The sequence below is a fragment of the Halichoerus grypus genome, chromosome 9, assembly GCF_964656455.1.
Source record: "Halichoerus grypus chromosome 9, mHalGry1.hap1.1, whole genome shotgun sequence".
NCBI classification, from domain to species: Eukaryota; Metazoa; Chordata; class Mammalia; order Carnivora; family Phocidae; genus Halichoerus; species Halichoerus grypus.
The window spans coordinates 33,281,446-33,304,742 of NC_135720.1; the positions used below are offsets into that span (position 1 = coordinate 33,281,446).

Genomic DNA, 23,297 nt, shown 5'->3' on the forward strand with positions numbered 1-23,297 from the left:
ACCGTGAGGGCAAATTCACTTAAGCTTTATTATCTCTTTCCACAGTGCATCTGTCCCCAGTGCCCAGCATGGCCCTGCCACTTGGTAAATACTCCTACTGTTGACTAACATAACTCTATTTACTTTGGAGTCTGCGTCTACTGAATCTAGAAGTTGCAAAATGGCAGCCTATGGTTATATTCCAACCTGCAGACAGGTCCCATTTGGCTTACACAATGTTTGTAATTTTTTAAAAATGTCTCTACTTATTTACTTACTTATTTATTGTTGTTCTTCACATCACCTGGGACACAGCTGGACAATTTTGAATCCTGCAGATTCATTACATAGCGAGGTAATGCCCAAACCTTTGACATTGTTCCTGCTCTCATTTGCCTGTATGACAAGCTTTCTAAAAAAAAAAAATCATACATATGTAAAAAAAGTATCTGCAATTAAGATTTTATTTCATTCATGTCAGATATAACAAGTGCAACTTGAATGTACAAATTCTGAACAGAACATAAAAGAAAAAAAAAAAACCCCAACAACGAAAAACTTATTTAAGCAGATTCATGCAAGAAATGAAAGGGACATTGCAGATGCCACGGCCCTTTTGAATTATGACAAATGCAAAGGACTGCTAATAGACTCCCAACGGGGGACATCAAAGGAAGTCCTACATCAGAAAAAATAAGGGCAACTAAGGAGAGAGGTGGAACTTGCCCCAGAATTCAGACAGCATGCTACAAACTTACTTCCTACCCTTATAATAGCCCTCGAACAAACGGCCCATCCTAGAAGTAGACATTACATCCAAAGGCTGATAAAATAATTTACCTTTTGTGTTGGAAAGGCATTCTCGGAAAAGAAACACTAGTGCTAGCAGTTTCTAGGTAATCAAGGGCTTTCATTTAAAGTGCATCTGTACATTTATAAAACTTAGGTGAACTGTTCTACAGAGAAAGGAATCTTTCCAAAATGGAGGTTCTTGAATAATTGCTTTGGGAAGCTGCCCCCTGGATCTGTGAGCATTTAGAATCTTTGTGTTGACTGCTATTGCCCCCTCACACCCTACCTTTTCAGTAAAATCCATATACTCTCTCTTCAGCCGACCCGAAGAAAATCTTTGGGTCTGGAGGAAGAAGATCTGGGACAGAGCTCTTTATGGATTAGTGTTTCCATCGACAGAACGACCCCTTCAGCTCTGAAAAGCATCACAGTGACTTCATTGGCAATTAGAGAGAAGCTCAAGATCATCTCATAAATAGTTCAAGATCCTTACAAACATCCCCCCCCCCAACAGAACTGCATATTCCTTTGATACCACTGGACTCCTGTAAATACATAGGGCACCACAATGTATAAGATTGATGCCATTCAAATACATCACCTAATTTATTTATATATTTTATTTTCAATTCCATTATTTATATACATGTTTTTGGTAATTATAGTAAAGATGCTGGTGAAAAGTAATTTGTTTAACATTTCATAATGCGTGCAAAAGTAAAAACACTGATTGAAAGAAAAGTAATTTTTACCACCGTTCAGCCCCAACAAATTATGACAAGCAGTTAGGCAATATCATGACTTGCAAAGTTATACTTAGCATAATGTTGCAATTCAAAATATGGCACAGAATGAACAATACAGGTAACAGTCCCACTGGCAAATCTCAGCCAGGTTTTGACTAATTTGGTTTCAGTTGAAGTTGGATTATATAAAAAGGTTTCTGAAAGTACTGAAAAAGAAATAGTGTACATGAAAGAGAATTCAACAATGTTTACAAAATGCCAAAAATTCTTACTCCGATCCCCCCCTTTTACCATAAATAATTAATGAAGTCCCCTTCCCCCCCACCCCCCCAGCCTCAAAAAGATGTACAAAGATAAATTTTAGCTCAGTGAACAGAACCAAAGGATGACCGCTGTTAGACAGTACTTGGTTAAAAGCCGAAGGACTTTCATAAGGATTCGTATATATTGTCTCTTGAGGAATATAAATAATCTGATAGCATCGCTCTTTTGAGTTTTGGAGACTTCTTGTGTAGGAGTTATAACTGTCCTTGTGCTTTGAATAAAACATGAGCTTTAAAGCAGAAAGCTGATGGTATTCAAAATTCACCATCTTCAAAGTTCATTGTGAGAGTTCTTCTCTGCAGCTTTGAACATCAGGATAGAATTGAAAATTTTGAGAGCAGGGCCCAACTTAATGCTCATAATTTTAACAATGTCTGTTTGGGTCATAAGCAGAAAGGCTTCTCCATCAATTTGCTAAAATGGGAAGAAAAGACAAAGAAGATTATGAATCAACTGGATGTGGTGGTGTGGCAAATAGCCGAAGCTGAGTTATCAGCTGTCTTCTGCACACCACCACGAGAATGGCACAGATGGAGCTCATGTGTGTGAACATTCCCGACTAATGAACCTTTCTTACCGACAATAACCAAATGTGGACTGGAAGCAAAGTAAAAACTCAGTCATCTGAAAAATTGGCCTACAGGAAAATGGAAGACGCCCATATCTCCCCGTGATGACTCTGACTTAGGCAATGAGTCAAGAAGAATTTGGAAAACTCGGGGGTGCCTTAGATCCAGTTCCCATTATGGCAGGTTTTCGAATGAGAGAGGAGAATAAGCACACAGCTGTTTGTGGATATAAACAAAGGAATTCAGGCAAACGTGTCAGCTGCACTCTAACATTTTTTTTAATTAGCTTTCCACAATGAAAAAAATAAATAACATTCACTTTATAAATAGCATTCATTTTTAGAATGGCCACAATTACTCTTCATATACAGAAAAAGAGTAGTAACTAACAAGGGCAATCAACAGTGTAGATGGAAACACATCAGATGAAGGTGGCAAACATGGTGTGAAGAATGGCAGACTAGGCTGGTTCTACTACTACTAGGCGGGTAACTGTGAGCAACATCCTTCCTCTCTCTGGGTCTCTTCTGAGATTACAATTCTGTGCTTCCACAAAATAGAAAACTTTGAGGTTTAAAGATACAGCTCTGAAGAAGATGATGTCTGATTTAGTGGACAGAACAAAGGAATAGTCTTTTTGTAAAATTTTCAGGTTTGGGGGTATCCCACCACCTCAAAAAAATTAATTCGTTTCTCTTTCAGTTTTTCCATTTTACACAAAAAGTAAAAACAAAAAACCAGTAAAACACACGTTTGCTCTCTGCCTCAGAGTACATCAGAAACTTTGACAGCAATGTACTGTTTTGAGTTGATTGTGTCTGTCCCAAATTCATACACTGAAGTCCTAACCTCCAATAACCTCAGCATGTGACTTATTTGGAAACAGGGTTACTGCAGTAATTGGTTAGGATGAGATCATACTGGAGTAGGGTGATCCAAGATGACTGATGTCCTGATAACAAAAGGAAATGTGGACACAGAGACAGATACATATAGAGGGAAGATGATGTGAAGACAAAGACAGAACACCATCTATAAGCCAGGGGGGCGGGTCTGGAACAGATCCTTTTCCTCCGCCCTCAGAAGGAAGCTACCCTGCCAACACCTTGACTTCTTGCCTTCTTTAGACTTCCAGACTCCAGAACTAGGAGGACAATACATTTCTGCTGTTTAAGCTACTGGTTTATGGTTCTTTGTCATGGCAGCCCTAGCAAACCAATACCACTCCAAATTCTATAAACAGTTTACCAAATAAAGGCTGATATAGTTTAACAGCTGTTTAAGATTTTCCTCTTTTCTCTAAAAATACAACAAGCCTGAAAACCCTTTCAATCTGTAAGAACCAGGGCCATCTTATGCAACTTTGAGTAATAATTATTTGCAAAAGTTTCCTAAGTTTCAGTAAGGAAACATCCCACTGTCATAAACTAGGAAGGAAAGACACTCCAATGTAAATTTCCAAGTGAAGACAAGTTCAGTGGCAGGTAGGAGAAATGTTCCATTGTTTTTTGGGGAACATCTGCTCTGGTCTCACTTGTTTGTGCTATGACAGTCCTCTGATCAAGCAAGGCCAAGCAGAGAGGCAGATCTATTAACACTTGACTCAACCAAGGCAGACCTTGGTAGAATAAATGGTCCGACAGAAGTCTTCTAAGTCATTAATGAAAATATCAACTAACATACTGGTTCCCGAGGAGCTCATTACAAAGATGGAATTGTTTATTATGACCTTGGGCCCTACTGAGGCTCCTTCTGAGATTACATAAGAATTTAACATGACAGATGACTGATGAGAAGAAAGAGTCTGAGAACGGCAAGGCTGGAATCTGAAAGCTGGGAGTGGGGTGAGAAGGTGAAGTTCTGGTAGAGTGTTTTGAAGGTTCCCCAGGAAAGAAAAAGTCATCCCGAGGCCAGTGCCAGCCAGTATATTTCACAAAGGCTATCTCAAAGCGCGACTATATCTACACGCCTCGATTGGAAGGAAGTAAACTTAATTTGAGAAAATACTTTCTAAGAACAGTGATCACTGCAATGTAATACTGGGCTTGTTTTCTGTTTGTTTTTGTAATGTATATAAACTGGTCTAAATCCAGAGATGAAGTATCTTGCTAAAGGCCCAAAACTCCGAAGGAGGATTTGGAGCTCGGGGTTCTGGCCTTCCATTTCATTACTATTACTTTGCACCCCTGGTTCTCTACCCAATGTTTTAACTCTGCAAATCACAGTGACATGCTGTTTGGCTGTCTTCCTCAGAGGGTAAAGGTATGAGCATGTTCACTCAACAAAAACTTTTTAAACATCTATTATATTCCAGACACTCTTCTTGGGGCTGGGCATCCAGCAGAGAATAAAACAGATATAGGCAAAAACAAGTAAGGAAAGAAACCAAAACTCCTTGTTAAGTTTACATTCTAGTAGTCGAAGATAGACTGTGAGCAAAAAATGTAAGAGATAAGCAAATTAATTAGTAATGAAGTGACAGTAACGCATTCTAAAAGATGATTCATGCTATGAAGAAGACAGCTGGGTGGGGAGATGACTGGGCAGCAGGGGCGGCGATGGATGACTGAGAAGGTAGCAACGGAGCAGAGGGAGTGCGCCGCGTGAACGTCTGGAGGAAGAACACTCCACGTAGGGAAGAGCCAGGATGTGCCTGGATGATTCAGAGAATGGCAAGGAGGCCAGCATGTGGAACAGTGTAAGCTAGGGATGGAGGAGACAGAGGTCAGGAGGTTCTCACCTCTCTCGAGGTCTTGGGTATCAGATTGCAGGCCCTTGTGAGGATTTTTGCTTTTATTCTGATTTACTACTGGAAGTCTAGGAATGGAAGAGTGACATGATCGCACTTATTTTTAGCAGAATCCCCCTGGCTAGGCTGGGAACAGATTGTAGAGGAGCAAAAGCAGAAGGAGGGAGACTGCTTAGGAGGTGACGGCATTAATCCAGGTGGGAGATGATGGTGGCTCAGACCAGAGTGGAGGTGGTGAAGGTAGAGAAACAGCCAGAATCCCTACATGTTTTTTAAAATACACCTAGTAGGATTTTCAACAGATTAGATGTGGAGTGTGTAAGAGAAAGTGAAATCAAGGATGGTTCAAATAACGGCCCATCCTAACACCTGTACTGTGCCTCCTAGAGATCACTTACTAGATTTTAGTCAGATTTATGGTTTACTTCTAGGCCTTAAAACCAACACCTGCTAACCTTGTGAGACATGAATTTTGCAAGAAATTACAGGATGAATGACTAAAGGAATGAATGAATATGGGAATGATACATGTGGACAGTGAACATTCACTGTCTCACTCCTCACAAGAAGGACACTGAGGATACTGGTGCCTGAGGAACATCTCCAGAGATAATATGCCATGAAGAGAAAATGTATTCAAAGAAATATCATATTTGAACTTGAACTTGAATCTTCAAGTAACCAAGCAAATCCACATAGATTGTCTGGATATCAACAGAACCAAAAACAGGATTTACAAAATGGATGTACTATAAATTTATTTTAAAAAATGTTTTATCATTTTCACAGGTAATAACTACCTGTTTTTTCAAAGAAAGAACAACAGCTCCCTGCAGGTGTCTAAATCTGTTCAGGAACTGAGAAGTAATGGACAGTGGTCCACGAACGACACTTAGAATTTAGGCATTAAGGAAAGAAACTCAAAATCTGAATAACTGTCAATTAAAGATCAACTAAAAACCACTAAATCAAAAAAAAAAAAAAAAGATCAACTAAAAAAAAGAAAAAAGCATTCAATCAGAAAAAAAAGGATGTTGAAAATCAGATCCCTGTATGTCTTAATGGGCATCCATCTAAAGCATAATGATATCTCTTAGTGTCACTACACTGATGCCCAGTGCTTGGGTTCTTAGCTGTCCTGATACTCTTGCAAGGCTCTTAATTGAAAGTGTGCTATTCTTAGCTGCTGAGGCTAAACACAGAGGCAAACAAGGCATATATACTTATAACTGTAGACAGCAGATGGGGAGAAAGCCTTCTGAGATTACTTGGTCTTCTTTCTACCTTCCAGTAGCCAAGATGAGACTGATAATTGACTGCTCTACTTGGAGGAGCTGACTGGTAAGGGGCTTATTTTGAAAGGTCTCTAGTGAGAAAAGTCTCCTGCTGTACTCAAATAGCATTACTTCTATGTAGTTAAAGCCAACTTCTTTTTTGTTCTAATGCTCAATATGGGTCATAACATTATTAATCATCTCTTATATTGAAGTTTTGGGCAGGCAGATGAAAACAACTAATGTAATAATCTCCCAACTGCAGACTGTAATGAATATCAGTTATTACAAACATTACTGAGATAGGTATAAGATCTAAGGGATTATTTTAGCAATAACAGTAATATTTATTATAACATTAAATGAATTTCAGTCTTGTTAAAATGACGTTTGAAAATAAAATAAAGGGAACTCATTTCATATTATTAAAAATAAAATGTTGCTTATTTCTCTCTGTGCTATAAATTATGTAAATGCATGCTATTAAGTTTCCTGTGTGTGTGTATGTGTGTGTGGTATATGTGGTGTATGTGTTGTGTGTGTGTGTGGTTAAGTAAGCCCCATGGTGGGTCTGAACCCACGACCCCAGATCAAGACCTGAGCTGAAATCAAGACCTGAGCTGAGATCAAGAGTTGAATACTCAACCGACTCAACCGTGAGACACGCAGGCACCCCCCACCTCGCTTTTTTTTTTTTTTAAATAATTAACCTAGTGCTATCGCTGTGGAGCATCATAAAATGGTACAAACATTCCCGCTGCATCTAATCTTATACAAAGACATTTTCATACAAATGACTAATACTGCTTTTTAGACAACTCCATACCAATTTGTCCATTTCGACACAATCCATTTCTTCCCTCTTCTGCCAATTCAAACTATTTCACCATTCATTGCATTTCAGTGCTTTGACCCCATTAAGTAACATACTGCCATTTAGTGGAATACTTACTTCATCTTTAAATACCTTTCCATGTTCTTCACACCCAGGTAAGCTCTGTATGAATTCTGACACCTGTCAAAAATAAGATGAAAATTCCCGTTTAAAAAAGAAGTCAGAATCTAAGTGCTACAGGTTCAAAGTATTTCTCCTATATGTTTTAGTTGCTCTTCTCAGAACAATTTCTTCTCTTTCAGAAAAAAAGATTCAACCCCTCTTGCATTCATTGTATCCAGCCCTGAAGGACCTACTGCTATATCCCGTCCCTGGCAGACAAAGAAAATAAAATATACCTCATCTGTGCTCCATTTGGAAACTTTACTGGCAGGGATCCCAGCTACGGTGGGAAGAAGTTTGCTCTGCTGCTCCCAGCGTAAGGGCAGACATGGAATCGGGGACTTAAAGGACAGAAAGACAGCCGATCGACGCTGCGCCTGCTGTATGCTCGCTTCTTCCCGGGCACCTGCTCGATGGACACAAATGGGAAATCACACTCTGAAAAAGCAGCAAAAAAAAAAAAAGCCCCCAATGCCATGTGTCCCCCCCAAATAATGAGTTGGGGGGGCGCTTAGGTAAAGCATTGCTTCCTTTCAACATTCTATTCACTGAATAATTACACCTTCCTTTTCATTACTGAAGGTCACCGTAAGAACAACCTGTACATTGTTTGCTGCATCACCCATTATGGAAGACGTGTCACGTTAGCAAAGCTGCCTCTTTAATGTTTCATGGAAGGTACCTGCCTCTCACCTCAGGAAATAGTTTGGCTTCCCTTTCAGCTGTGGACGTCCTAAAGGTAACGGCCAAGTTGTGTGCTCAAGTCCAGCCACTGTGGTTACCCTGTGTTACTACACCTCTTTCCCTTTTATCTCAGTCCCACATTCTTCTTTCAGTTTCTGTTTACTAATCATGTTGACTTTTTAAATAGCCAACTTACGGTGCCTGGGTGGCTCAGTCGGTTCAGTGTCTGCCTTCGGCTCAGGTCATGATCCCGGGGTCCTGGGATCGAGTCCCGCATCGGGCTCCCTGCTCAGTGGGGAGCCTGCTTCTCCCTCTCCCTCTGCCTGCCATTCTGCCTACTTGTGATCTCTCTCTCTCTCTCTCTGTGTCAAATAAATAAATAAAATCTTTTAAAAAATAAAAAATAAATAGCCAACTTATTTTTTTTGACAGGGATATGAAATTATTGCAATAAAAATAAAACCATAGAAAGGCAAATGCTTTTGTCATTCTTATATTGGTGGAGATCAAAATTAAAGGTACAGAATATTCCATTTATCTGCCAGATCTTCTGAATCCAAGCCTATTTACTGCTGCTCTCCTAAAATCGCCATTTTTTAGCAAATGATTTTATTGTCACTGGGACTCCTAAAGTTTGTCAGTAATTATCTCCTTAAGATCCTTTAGAACATAAATCTTCTCTGAAAACTACTTACTCAAAGCCCATCAGAAGAAAGGCACCTCCCCTAACATTTACTCTCCTCCACGCCTACACCAGCTCACAGTTACAATGATACTTCAATTCTACCACCTATCTTTGCCAAATGGTTACCTAGTTTAGGCTTTTGAATCTCTGAGAACATTTTAAGCTATTTTGTATCTCTAAGAATATTTTAAGGTTTTTTTCTTTGAAGAGTAAGATTTACAGAAAAGTAGACAAATTGTAAGGGTACAGCTCAAAGAATTTTCACAAAGTGAACACACCCATGTACCCAACACCAGGTCCAAGAAACAACATGGCAGCACACCAAGAGCCTCCTTGTGTCCCCTTCTAATCACACCCCAGCCGGCAAGGGTAACCCCTTTCCTGACTTCCAACACCATAGGTTCTTTACCCTGCTTCTGAATTACATTTAGATGAAAACCTTGGTGTCTGGCTTCTTTCTTTCAAGAGCATGTTTGTGAGACTCATCCACATTGCTTGCTGTATGTGGTTGTAGCTCACCTGCTCTTGGCTGTATGGTTTTTCATTGTTATGAATATTCCACAGTTAATTTGGAATTAATGGACAGTTGAGTTGTTTTTAATTTTTGGCTATTACCAACAGTGCTGCTATGAGCATTCTTGTACATGTCTTTTCCTGAACATATGTATATGTCTCTGTTGTATATACATACTGAGGAGTGAAATTCTGAACTTACAGTGTTTGTGTACATTCAACTTTAGCAAATTCTGCCAGTTTTCCAAAATAGTTGCACGATATGCATCCACTAATAGTGTAAGAGTGTTACAAATCCTGTGTATCCTCAGTAACATATGGTATTGTCTACCTTTTTCATTTTAACCATTTTCGTTAAATGAATTTGCTATGAATTTGAATTTGCTATGGTATCACATTGTGGTTATAATTGCATCTGTCTGATGACTCATGAAAACTTGACAATCTTTTCCCAAGTTTATTGGCCAAATGGGGAAACTCCTTTGTGAAATACTTATGTTTTATGCCCATTTTTTTCCATTGGGTCATCTTGCGTTTTTCTTACTGATTTGTAGAAGTTATCTATATATACTCTGGATAGGAATCCTTTGTTGGAAATACATCTTATTAACATCTCCCACTCTTGTCTTCCTTTGTACTCCGTTAATACAGTCTTGTATATACGTCTACTGAAGAAATCCTTGCTTACTTCAAGGTCCTAAAGTTAGTCTCCTCTGTTTTCCGCTAAGTACTTCATGTTTTACCCTCACAATCTAGCTGAACTTTATTTTTGTACAGGGTGAGGTAAGGCTCGACATTCCTCATGTTTTTTTCCACGTGGATTTCTAATTCCCCAAACATGATTGATTGAAAAGACATCCTTTCCCCACTGTACTGCACGCAGGGTCGGCTTTACCATAAATATAAATGTGTGTCTCCAGATTCTCTACTCGGTTCCACTGGTCTCTTTACACCAACCTATAGGTCTTAATTACCACCACTTTATAAGTGTCCTGATGTCTGTGATCTAGTTCTTCTTCAAGACTGCCTTGGCTATCCTTATCTCTTTGCATTTCCATATAAAATTTAGAATCAGCTTGTAAAAAAATGCTAGGATTTAGAGATGGCGATTACTGCTGGATATAGACCAATTTGGTTCTGAGAAATGACATCTTCACAATATCCAGTCCCCTGATCCAAAAACAAGGTATATCGCTCCATTTCTTTGGGACTTCTTTACTATTCCTCTTTGATCTTTTGTCATTTTCATGCATAGGTCTTGCATATATTTTGTTAAATTTATTCCTCTGTATCTGAAGTTTTCTGTTGCTATTACAAGTGGCACAGCTTCTTAAAAATTTATTTCCTATTGTTCTACTGTGGTTCTTCAATAACTTTTCTTTTAAACTAGCCTAATCTGAATTTTGAAACGCTCTGAATATTAGAAAGTAACTTAGAAGTAACTATTAGGGGGAAAAAAAAAATCTGTCTTATTGGAGCTAACACACCCTGGTCCTGGTTCCACCTGAGTGAGCTCATACAGAAAAATCTGTCTGTTCCACATGAAACATTTCAATTCTTCAAATAATATTTAAAAATCCATCATGGTACCTCTTGCCCCATTTAATTCAATGAATCTCATATAACTGGTTATAAGGTTTCAGGACCTCCTCCTGCTTTACCCGAGTATCTGTTATGAGCCAAATATATAGCCTGTACCAGTTTGTTTTTATTCTTTTTAAATTTCCCAGAGTTCAGGATGTTTTTGGTTAGCATAAATATTGGGTAACTTAAAAACATTTCTTAATTTCAGACACTACCAAGAGTTTAGCAATTATTTGAAATATGGTATTTGTACAATCTTCCATGAGGCAGGCTAGTATGAAATGGTGAGATTTCCAGTTCCACAGGAGACTGAAACCATAGAGCCTACTTTTCGGCTTGTCCTCTGATTGCTTGCCACTGAAGTGTCAGTCTTTTCCAAAGTGGTACATTTATGATACAACTGTTCCTATTCTATTAACACTTGCCAACGTTCCCTCTTTCACCATAGTTCTATTCTATTTCCTGCTAAAGCTGTCTTATTCAGCTCATTTCTAATGTTGCTACATCATTATTCTTTAGAAAAACAACTGAGCCATTCTAAAGAAATGACTAAAACCCCTAAAGCTCCCATATTTCTGGTGGCTTCTGCATGTCTTTGAAGCTGATGCTATAAACAGGCCTACACGCGTACATCATTCTGAAACTAATAAGAACTTTGCATCTTTCACTTCAGACTTTCCTTGCTTTTATTGATTCTTTCATGCTGACTGATGTCCTGAGGCCCAATGGTGTTTTCTGATGAATGGAGCAAAAGTAGAGTTTCCCAGCCACAGAACATCCCATCTCTTCAGAAAATAATAGTGTTAGCTATGATCCCCATCCAAAAAAACAGAGAAAACAACTTCAGTTGGGTGAATGTGTACCTGAGTCCTTAAATTGCATAGAAATGTGACTCCAGGTTTTTATTTTTAACATGTGATCAGACTAAAATAAATGCAAAAGACTTTGGCTCAAGTAGCTGGCTCAGGGCCATGAGTAAGGAAGAGTAGGTCTGAATGTGTACAATCTGCTTCATAAAACAAAGCCTTTGTTCTGGAAGACATTTCTGCCACTATCATTTTACTAGAGTCATATTTCTTACCGCCCTCCTATCAAACTATTTATCTGCCTGAAAAATAACACTTTTACAGGAGTTTTCTGTATGTTTTGAAGTTCCCTGAAATGAAAATTTACCAAAGTCCTTGTCCGCTCCCCTTTGGCTTCTGGTTTTGTGCTTCCACAGTTCTTCACTGCTACTCAGTTCTGTACCATTGGGCACAGAACAGCCCGGGGAAGATTTCCAAGCCTAGTTCTTACTCATCCTTGCAAAAGTGAGATATGATTAGGAACCTTTTTACTTTGTCTAGAAACTAACTGGCTTTTACTGTTTTGTGACTATCAGGGATGTGTATTTCTGGGCTTCCTTAATATTGGAAGCAAGAAAATGTTAGGTGTCAGTAGTAAGAGAAATAACTTGGTGGAAATATGTATGGTTTTATTGCGATTGCATCTGCTAGACAATTATCAAACGAGGAATATTTTTCTTAGGCTGATACCTGGGGAATGGGTAGTAGAGGCCTGCCTCCTATTTATGATTATGATTTACCATATGGAATTCACTCACTCAGCATGGACACTGTGTCAGAAACTGTGAAAGGTTTGTTAATACAGCATATTCTTGCAGATTTTCTTGAAATGAAGTGCAATAAATAATAATGTAGTTATCCAAGGCAGAAACCTGCCACTACAAATTTCCCCACCATGTCTGTCAATTCTGGTTGAGAACACAGGTATTAAAATTCCTGATTTGGCTTAAGGTAGGAAAAAGTGAAGTGGAAGATTAACCCTTGTAAGAAGTCATTTCTGATAAAGGTGATCCTGAAAGAAATATCCTCCGACGTTTCACACAGAATCAAGACAATAAATGTTCAGTATAGGGAACATCATCTAAACCAACCACGAAGTCTCCTAGTAGAAAGAGACGTCCTCACCTCCATGGAGTGTGAGAACCTGCTTCCTACAGGACCATTCCGTTAAGACCCAGTGGAACCACTGTATGGTAGGCTGACCGAGCAGGGCAAGTCCTAGACAAAAGGAGAAGTACTCCCTCTCTGCTGCTTTCAGACTCAGATCCCACTCTGAGTGGGGTTCCTACTTCCAAGTCTGGAAATGCTAAATCGACAAGCCAACAGCATAAGTTACCACTGACCTCCTGCCTGACGCTTTCCTAGCCCTTCAAGCCAGAGACAGAAGTGAGACCAAAACCTCCAACTGCCTTGCTTCATTTTAGTTTCAAAACAGTGCTAGGAGGTAACTATCCTTAAGGTGAGGAAACAGAAGCTTGACATGCCCAAAGCCACTCTATGAGAGAAGGGCAGCATCAGACAGTGACCCTGGATCTTTTGCCTCCTAATACAGAGGAGAGGGTCATGGTCAAGAGGGTGAGTTTAAAAGTCTGATAAACATGGATTCAAATTCCTGCTCTGCCACTGACTAGCTCTATAATCTTGGTGAAATCAAGTTAACAAGATTGTTGTAAGGATCACATGATATTTTTAAAATGCTTATCGCAGTGTCTGACATATAGTAAAGACTCAGCAAATGAGAGAAATTATTTCTATTTTGAAAGAAAGGCATATCACTGAGAGTGTATTGGATATAAAAAGCAAAAATGAAAAGGAGTCAATACCCTTTCAGGCTAATATTCCATGAGTCTATAAAATACGTTCCTAATGTGAAAAGAACAAGGCCAGAAGAAAAGGAATACATCTGTCAACCAAAAAAAAAAAATTTCTTTTAATGGAGTTAACTGGTGACTAAATATAAAAAGATGAACAATAAGAGTGATTGGGTAAGATAAATGGATCACAGCATCAAGGAATGGAGATAAAATTAGCTCCATGATACTAAACTCAAGCTAAAAGATACTTGAGGATCATTTCAAGGTTAACAACCAAAAAAAAAAACCACCAATTGCTATGGAGGCAAAAAGCAAGCCTGACTTTTCAAGTGAGAATCTAGCACATTACAAAATAGAATTCAATTCTTTCTGCATTTCAGCCACCCATGAGAAAGAAGGCTTGCAGCAAAGAAAACAAAACTATACCTTTCCCAGGAGTACAAGAGTTTAAACTTGAAGGCCAGTTTATAGAATACTTTATTAATGTGCTTTCCTACAATAATAGGAATGAGTTATTTTTTTTAAGGTAAAAAGTTTAAAAAAAAAAAAAAGGAAGAAGAAGAAGAAAGGAGAAAAAGTGATAAATTATACCCAGTTAAACTCCCCAAAGGTCAAATTCAGTTGCACGGTGAGAATCATAAAAAAACGGGGGCTCATAATTACACATATTGCATGGAATTAACCAGAATTAACTAAAGAAATGGGGGAGGGGGAGAGGCTTTTTTCAGGAGGAAGTTTTTTTTTTTTTTAATATCAATTTGCTCTATGACTCCAAACAAAATAGTTCTCATGGGCCTGCTGAGTCTTAAATCCTACTGGTATTTTAAACAAACTTAGGGTGGCTTCTTTTCAGTCTCCTCTATCCTAAATAATACACAAACTGCAAAGGGCTTTCTCTCCTACCCTTTTGCACCACCCCTCCCAGACAGCTAGATTTAGGAAGGGTTCCTTCCACCACTGGAGGGATAGAATTGGGAATGATCCCTGGTGATTTACTAGGCTCAAGAATGTGGACCCGGAGTGGAGTATAGCTATCTGACCTCCAGGCTCAGGTTTGCAAGGGGAATTCTTCCAGCACCCAAATGGGAGCGTTGAGGGGTAAGTGTTCTTCACAAAAGACCTGGGAAAAATTCTCTGGACTCAAAAATGTTAAAATAGAAAACAATCACCATGGGGCCTCTGACAAAAAGTTCTACAAAACATCAGAAGAGGAGCATTGATTTATTGACAGAAGAGTTTCATGATTTTAGTGAGGTTCAAGGGGATAGAACCTTTACAAAACAAAAGCAGGCTATGAAAGAGAACAAGCCAATGTAGGAAATTGGAGGGAAATAGAAACTACTGCTGTTAAAATTCATGTTAAAGGCAGTAAGTAGTAGACTTGACAGAGCAAGAAGCTAAGTAAGATATTTCAACCTGAGAAATATGCCTAGAACATCAAAAATACATGTAAGTTGTTAAAATACTAAAATACTGGGGCACCTGGGTGGCTCAGTTTGTTAAGCGTTCGACTCTTGATTTTGGCTCAGGTCATGATCTCAGGGTTGTGAGATCGAGCCCGCACTGGGCTCTGTGCTGGGTGTCAAGCCTGCTTAAAGATTCTCTTTCCCTCTCCCTCTGCTCCCCACCCCCACTGCACGCTTGCTCTTTCTCTCAAAAAACAAAACAAAAACTAAAGTACTTCCATATTGGTTGGTACAATGCCCCCTCCCCCATCCCACTCCCACCCTCCCCCAAGGCAGCCAGGCCCTTAACTGGACTTCATAAGATCCAGCAATTAAGGGTAACTCTTGGTATAGTGGAGAGCATCCAAAACTCTCCTCCAGTACAAAGACCAGTGTTAATTTTAACTGTCTTGTGCAAGGTTGGATGCCAAACCAATTGTTAAATATTTTGAAAATAAAATATAATCCCTTGGCTCTAACTCAAGAATAATAGGTATTACCAGTCAACAGAGAGAACAGAGCACAAATGGTAACCGAAATTATAACTGAAAGAAGTTTCCTGGATTTAAAGACCAGTTGGCAATCACAGCATGATTTCACTGCAGATGAAATTAGTTTTATGAAAGTTTTATATAAAATGTTTCAAAACTTTGATAAGGAAACTTATCAAATTCATTTTAAGAGGCTAAAAATGGATGAGATATTAATAGTCAAATCTCACTTAGGAACATATGTGCAAAAATTCTCAGAGCAACTTATTTTATGAGACTCTCTCCCTTTCACTAATAAAAAATAAGACAGTAAATAATATATCCTTATTGAACTATAGGCTTTGTAGGTGAGAACAATAGTTAAGAGTTATGTATGAATCCTAGTAATGTTTCTGGAGAGAATAAAACAGAAAAACTCAGGCAATTCAATAAACAGGACAAAAATATACAAAGTTTGAAAAGACAAAGAGAGAACACCATGCATATCATAATGTTAATCAAGCCAAATTCTCTATTAAGAGAATAATAATTTTCCAGATCATTTCCAGAAAAAATGATCAAAATCAGCTCAGCAAATCCAACAAAAAGTTAAATCAATCACCAAGTTAGGAAGAGACTGAAAAGTTAACCAAAGTATTACTCCCTCAAAAAGTTCAGAGTCTAGAAGATTCTATTCTGCATCTATCTGAATTTTCAATGATGAGACAATTCCAGGCAATAAACACTTCTTCCACAATACTACTACTCTACTACTCCCACCAGCTAATACTTCAGCCACTGATGCATTGAATCCTCATGATAAGCCAATGATGTGGCTACCTACTACTACAGTAATCTTACACAGGAGGAAACTGAAGCCCAGGGCGAGCTGCACAGCTAGTAAGTGGTGGAGCCCTGAGAGGAATGAAGGCTGTGATCCTAACCACCATTCACAAAGAAAGACTGAGACCTTTGTCTAAGAGTCCAATATACCTTGATGACAGAACCCTCATAAAACACATGTTTTTCTTCCTTTCTAAATGGCCAGAAACATATTAAAATAATCAAACGCTTGCATAGCACTTACTATGTGCCAGGCACTGTTTGAAGCAAGTGAGAGAAGCACTTCATCGCCATGGCAACCCTGGGAGGGAGTTACCATCATTATGCTTCTGGGTAGATAAGGAACCAGAAGCATGGAGAGGTGTTCAGTGCCATGTCCAAAATCACACAGCGAGCAGGTGGCAGAGACGGCATTCAAACCCTGACCATCTGTAGGGTTTGTACGTGGTGTTATATTAAACATAATAGAACATGCTGAAGACAGCAGAGAATGTAACCTTTAAAATAATCACAAATTACTGCTTTCTAAAAAATCAGATATGGAAATCAAAGCCTCCCTTATGGAACAGGTCATTGCAGGCAAACAGTCATTAGGTGCTGTTCTCAAATCTTATAGAATAATCTAAAGCAAGAAATACACACAAAAAAGCAAAGTCTCCAGGGACTATCATTAAAATCCCAATCAGGCTAACCTTTTCTTATAAAAAAATAATAATTATGTGTAAGTTATAAATACGATCTATACTATGACTTACAGGCATTACGACTTCATTACTTTGTTAAGCCACTGTAATGTGTTTTTAGCAGAGATGGAAGACAAATTACTTTCTCAAGTACAACTTAAAACGTTTGTTCAAATGATTTTCTTTTCATTCTGTGGTATTAGACTAAGACCCTATTAATTCCATTTGGATTTCAATACACATTCTGAGGTGAGTTTTAAACATATGAAGCAAATGACATCAACAATACCAAAGAAAATATATCACAAGAACCAAAGAGAATGCTGCCCAAACTTTATATATATTGCACAGATATGTGAAAAAGACTGTAAATATAGGTCACAAATGAATCTATATCATTATGAATTACATACTACAGTTGACCCTTGGACAATGCAGGGGTTAAGGGCACCAACCTCTGTACAGTGGAAAATCTGTGTAGAATTTTTTTTTTGAAAATCTGTATAACTTTTGATTCCCCCAAATATAACTACTAATAGCCTATTGTTGACCAGAAGCCTTAAGCAATAACCTAACTAGTTAACACTTATTTTGTATTTTGTATGTATCAAATACTGTATTCTTACAATAAAGTGAGCTAGAGAAAAGAAAATGCTATTAAGAAAATCATAAAGAAGAGGAAATACATTTATAGGGCTGTACTGTATTTATTGAAAAAAAATCTGTGTATGAATGGACCCACACAGTTCAAATCCACGTTGCTCAAGGTCAACTGTATATTTATCCTGAACGATAAACTTCTATAGCCTGTGGTAACAGAATAAACCAACTAAACGATGTTTATCTTTAATATAGAAGTGGCTGCTATATTCTAGTCAAGTTCTGACTGTTGAGTATTAATAATAATATCCATCAATAAGATGAGATTATTATGGCTACCTCTGGCTTCATGCGACGTCCTCATTTCACTTTCTGTTCTCTCTTCAAAGTCCTCTTTGACATCATCAGCATGCTGGTCTCTGAGAAAAACAGGTGTATCAATGTTTTGTAATGCACTTTAAAGGATGGTTCAGCACTGCATCTCAGCAACTGTTATAGGTAAGTGATAAATCACTGAATTCTACTCCTGAAACTAATATTACACTGTATGTTAACTACCTAGAATTTAAATAAAAACTTGAAACATTAAAAAACAACAAGAAAACAAAACACAACAAAATAAAAACACATGATACCACTAAAATGTTAGAAAGGATTTTCAGTTCTACTAAGAAGCAACGCCTAGTAATAACATCTATAAACATCCATTTTCTTCATTACCAATTTTCATTTAGAGTTCAGAAAGGAGATTTTTAAAGCTAAGAATGGTATTAAGGTGAACTATTCTGGCAAATGCAGCTACTGAGTAACTCAACTTCAAACTGGGACAGGTATTCATGAAGAATTTTACTTGGTACTATACAGTAAAACTACAATTAAAGGAAAGAAAATATTTTGAAACTCCAGACCGTTTAATCAAGTAGCATATATACTACACTCAGCTCTGGGATTTGGGCTTGAGCCTGAGATTGGCCCAGGAGAATCAAACTCAATTCTAGGAAGCTTTTCCTGGCTTAATCAGGTCAAATGTGTAGGCTGAACTGATTCCAACTCTTTTTGACCAGGAATGACCCAAGGCTAATCTAAGCATGCCGAAATGCTCTAAAATGCAATGGAATCCATTACGATCTTAATTCAGAGCTTTACCCTTAAGTCAGGGACAAAAACAGCATTAAAGGGAACCAAGAACAGACTAATTATATTTTCTTTAAAGCTAAATTTCAAGTATTTAAAATTTTTCAACCTAATTTTTCCATTCCCAGAGTTCAAAATACATCCCACTCTCCAATTTCCTGGTACTATCGAGGCTATGATCCCTGGCTTACACACTTCAATGCCTTATAATACTCTGCATTTATGATGTCCTACTGTTTCTTATGTGTTGCTACCTATATATAAATATATCCCGAGTTTCTAAAAGATCCAGATCATACTTCTACTGTTAAGTTTTAAGAAAAAAAGCAAACACATTTGAAACCACACACCCCAACAAAATATAAAGCAGCTGTATAGCTAATTACAAAGGCACGAATTTATTCTCCATTTGAATGATGATAATTTAACACAACAATTTAAACACGGTAAGTATGCCATAAATACATGTTCACTACTTCTTAGATCATTTCCACGAACACATGTGAAATTTCATTGAGATCTGTGCTCCCTGGCTAATAAGTTCACACTAAAAACAACTTATCCCAAATGCTGAAGAAAACTTGCTTATTTGAGAATGGAGATGAATCACTGTTAATACAAAATAAAAACATATCTTCTTCCAAGAGTAATCAAATGACTATTGGAGGCTCTTATTCCATAAAATGTGGAGAGATGGGAATATGGGAAAAAATAAAATCACTGATAATTGGAGAAGGACACTAGTTGAAAACTGTCTTCTCTGTAAAAACTGTGCTAAAGTTATACTTGGTAATTACAACGTGCTAAAATCAGCCTCATGTGTTAAAATTAGCTTATGTGATCTTCTGAACTTGTTTAATATTAAATTAGAATATTCTTTGAGTCTACAAATCTATCCCAGTAAGTATTGTGACTACTGAAAAAAGTTGTTTGTGCATGACTATCTTAATATTTATTAGAAAAAAAGTCACATATTACAGTGATAACTTAAAATTGGCATTTTTCAGAGTTAAAATAAATTCCTAATTAGTCATCATAGATTTCCCAAAAGCTTTAATGAGTGGTTAAAAGGAAAAAAAAAGACAAACTGAGATCAAAGGCTAAAATTAAGTCGTATAATTTTTCAAATATTTCCGTTTTCGTGATCAGAATTGTCCACTGATAAGTTTTACATTTTTGTGGTTTTAATAAAGCACAGCATTCCTTTAAAGTTAAGTTTTATTAAAATAAAGGTATAAGACTTAAGTATGAGCAAAGTTCTATTGTATTCTTATGCCCAAATACAATGCCAATGGTTTATCTTATGAATGTAAGAAAAGGACCATTTGCTAGGAGAGAATGGAGACAGAAAAGGAAAATAAGACCTCTGACCCAAAAAGTTTCTTCAGGCCTGAACCTGCTGTAATCCATCCCCAGAGAAGCAAAATGGAAGCCATCTATTCTTATATTATTTATATAGCTTCATTATAGAAGCATGTTCAGTTTCCATTTTCCCTACTGCAACTCGTGATATTTCATTAAGCTGAACCCATATAAACTTGGGAATATAAACATGAGTATTTATCCTTACCAAACACAATTCAAATAAAGGACTCTAGAAGAAATGTTTACTGAATGTTTTATTTCCAATTAATAGACTGATTCTGCTAATTCTTTAAAATTAAAAGTGACTAAGCCCCTAGGGGGTTCTACATGATATTTCATTTACTAGAAAGTTGGAGGGGTGGGGCAGTGGGGTCACCCGAGCAGTCTATTAGAACAAGCATTATCAAATAGATGGATGAACAGAACCACTGAAGTGAGCAGAATCCTAATTTAAGCACATCTAGAAATGTGGGAGCAGTTAATAATAAGAAAAGTTACAAGAACATACTATGCACCAAAGGCTGGCTGAGATCTTTATATGTCCAATATTTCATAACAATTGCTAGAAGAAGGTTCTGTTCTTAAAGCCACTGAAACTTAAAGAGGTTAATGCCAAATTTGTAGAACAAGTATAGCACCAGGTCTACTGACACCAAAATCCATAATTAGATTCAAGTATTACTTGGTTTTTACCTTTCCATTTCTCCAGAATACAGTATACCCGTCTTCTAGTGACAAGGTCAGTCATGAAGAATCTGACTCATTCTTGTTTGTTTTGTATTTTATTTAAAATAAAAATTGGTTTCTCAGGGTACCTGGGTGGCTCAGTTGGTTAAGCGTCTGCCTTCGGCTTGGATCATGATCCCAGGATCCTGGGATCGAGCCCCGCATCGTGCTCCTTGCTCGGTAGGGAGTCTGCTTCTCCCTCCCCCTCTGCCACTCCCCTGCTTGTGCTCTCCCTCTCTCTCTCAAATAAAGTCTTTAAAAAAATTGGTTTCTCAGTTGGGCAACCAATATTTCTCTCTCCTACAAGGTGAGGAGTTTCATTGCTAATTCTGACTCAAGAGGTGCCGTGATGGGTCTCTTTCTCTGTGCAAAAATGAAATCCTTAATCTAGGATTTCAACTTCCTAAGCACAAAGTTATTCTAGTTGCACAGGTCTTCCAATTACAGACAAAACATGTTTATATCAGAATGCCCCAACTCTGTGATAACTTTATAATTAATCTCTCTGGAACACGGTACCAGATATGCTTCTTAACAGATTCTCTTTAAAAAAAGACAACCAAACATATTTTGATGTATTTTAATAGTACATTTTTGCTCAACAAAAAACACCTCTGTTTTCTTCTCTTGATCAACACTTTCCATTAGCAACAATTTCATTTAGCTCCGAAGGAGGTACAAGCTGATTGGGCAGGGGGCTAGGGAATCAGAACATGGAGTGGTTACATGGATGGTCTCTGGAAGTGAACAGACCTCCTTCCAATATCAGTTCTGCTACTTAATTCTAAATGATCTTCAGCAAGTTACTTAACTTTCCTACTTCCCAGCTGCATCATCTGTAAAACGAGGGTAATAAATCCCTTTCCTCACAGGCATTTTGAGGACTCAATAAAATAATGAATAGAAAATGCTGCCCACAGCCAGACATAGAAGCAGAAGCGTGATAAATGGCAGCTTCTACTATTTAAGAATTACTTCTACTTGGGGATAAAATCATCCACTGTCACCTGTTTTCTTCAAGTTTTAAAATAGTTTTTAGAGTAAAAGTTACAAGCCAGACTGCAGCCAGATGACCTGGGCTGTAATCTGGGTCTGCTATTGACTAGTTGTGTAATCTGTAACCACGAGAGGTTCTACATTTTTGAATGGGGATGTGAGAACAGCACCCACCCCACATAAGGCACTGTGAAGATTAAGTGAGCTAATGTAGGTAAAAACACCTAGAAAAGTACTTGGAATACAGAGATTTCCCTTGAGATCTTAGAATTTTCAAGAACCAATTTATTTCAACATTTCTTTAGCTTGAATTGAAATATAACCATAGCTAAAACCTTACTCAAGAATACTCTTTAGGTTTTTAATTAAGACAGTGGAATCCACTCAAGTGCAAAAATGTATTCTTTATGAGTCAGCAACTTCTTTTTCTCTGTAATTACATATCATGCTTTAAATGTCTATCTTACTCAAAATATGCTTTGTAGTAATTATTAGCAAAACAAACATCAGAAGGGTAAATACATAGTAACAGGATGCATTTGAATGCAAATAGCTATATTTCTTCAAGTTTGTTTATTTTTCATTTAAAAACAATCCCTAGCCAATTATGCTTCCATCAGTCCCCAGTATGTTAAAAATAATATTGAAAAAAATGTGAAACAATTATTTTGCTTCAATTCAGAGATTTCAGCTATCCCTCGAAATCCAGTATGAGTTTGATTTGGCTCCTAGCTTGAAATAACCCCACCGTCTCTCTCCAGCAGCGCTTATTCTAGTCTCACAGGGGTTTTGTTAGAGCTGAAAAGTACCTGTACTCCCTAGTAACCAGAGGCGACACAATGAATGTAGCTGGGGCCGTAAAATAATGTAGGAATTTCTGTTTTGAACATGAAAAGGAGGTCTTTTTTGCATGCCCCCAGCAACTTTTTTTCCCCTAATTTCTGGGCTGAGGTCACTCACAGGAAAAAAATCCAAGAAAGAGAATCTCAGGGTTTATACTTCAGAGGAATTATAAAAGATTACTTGAACTGTCTCCAAATGCCTCCTACAAATGAAGAGGAGAGTGTGCATCCACAGCCTCAGTACAAGAAGGTCACCATCTTCAAAAGGACTCAGAAAAGATGGCAAATAAAACCAGTCAGATTAAAACTTTTATGTCTATGGTTAACATCTGAATAGTCTTTAAAGATTTATTTATTTTTGAGAGAGAGGAGGGAGGAGGAACAGAGAGAGAGAGACGCAGACTGCCCCCTGAGTGCGGAGCCCCACATGGGGCTCAATTTCAGGACCCTGAGATCACGGCTCTTGAGATCACAACCTGAGCCGAAATCAAGAGTCAGATGCTTAACTGACTGAGCTACCCAGGCACCCCCAGCAGTGGTTTCTATACTGTTTTCATAAACATGGCCTAAGAGAGGTAAACATGGTTTACTATTTATCTAATGACTAAAAATAAAACATTTTGATTAATAAGCCTATT

At 37.8% G+C, this 23,297-nt stretch overlaps 1 protein-coding gene across 5 annotated transcripts in view; it reads right to left on the minus strand.

Annotated features, from left to right (window-relative positions):
* Window positions 1–425: 425 nt before the first annotated feature.
* The window catches only part of L3MBTL3 (L3MBTL histone methyl-lysine binding protein 3), a 119,399-nt gene continuing 96,527 nt past the window's right edge, over window positions 426–23,297 (minus strand). For all 5 annotated transcript variants that reach the window (XM_036120841.2, XM_036120843.2, XM_078054747.1 and 2 more), the window contains 4 exons: window positions 17,936–18,015; window positions 7,667–7,836; window positions 7,386–7,448; window positions 426–2,255 (listed from right to left, as the gene is read on the minus strand). In XM_036120841.2, coding sequence (XP_035976734.1) covers window positions 2,112–2,255; window positions 7,386–7,448; window positions 7,667–7,836; window positions 17,936–18,015 — 457 coding nt within the window. In that variant the 3' untranslated portion in view covers window positions 426–2,111. The remainder of the gene's footprint in view (window positions 2,256–7,385; window positions 7,449–7,666; window positions 7,837–17,935; window positions 18,016–23,297) is intronic.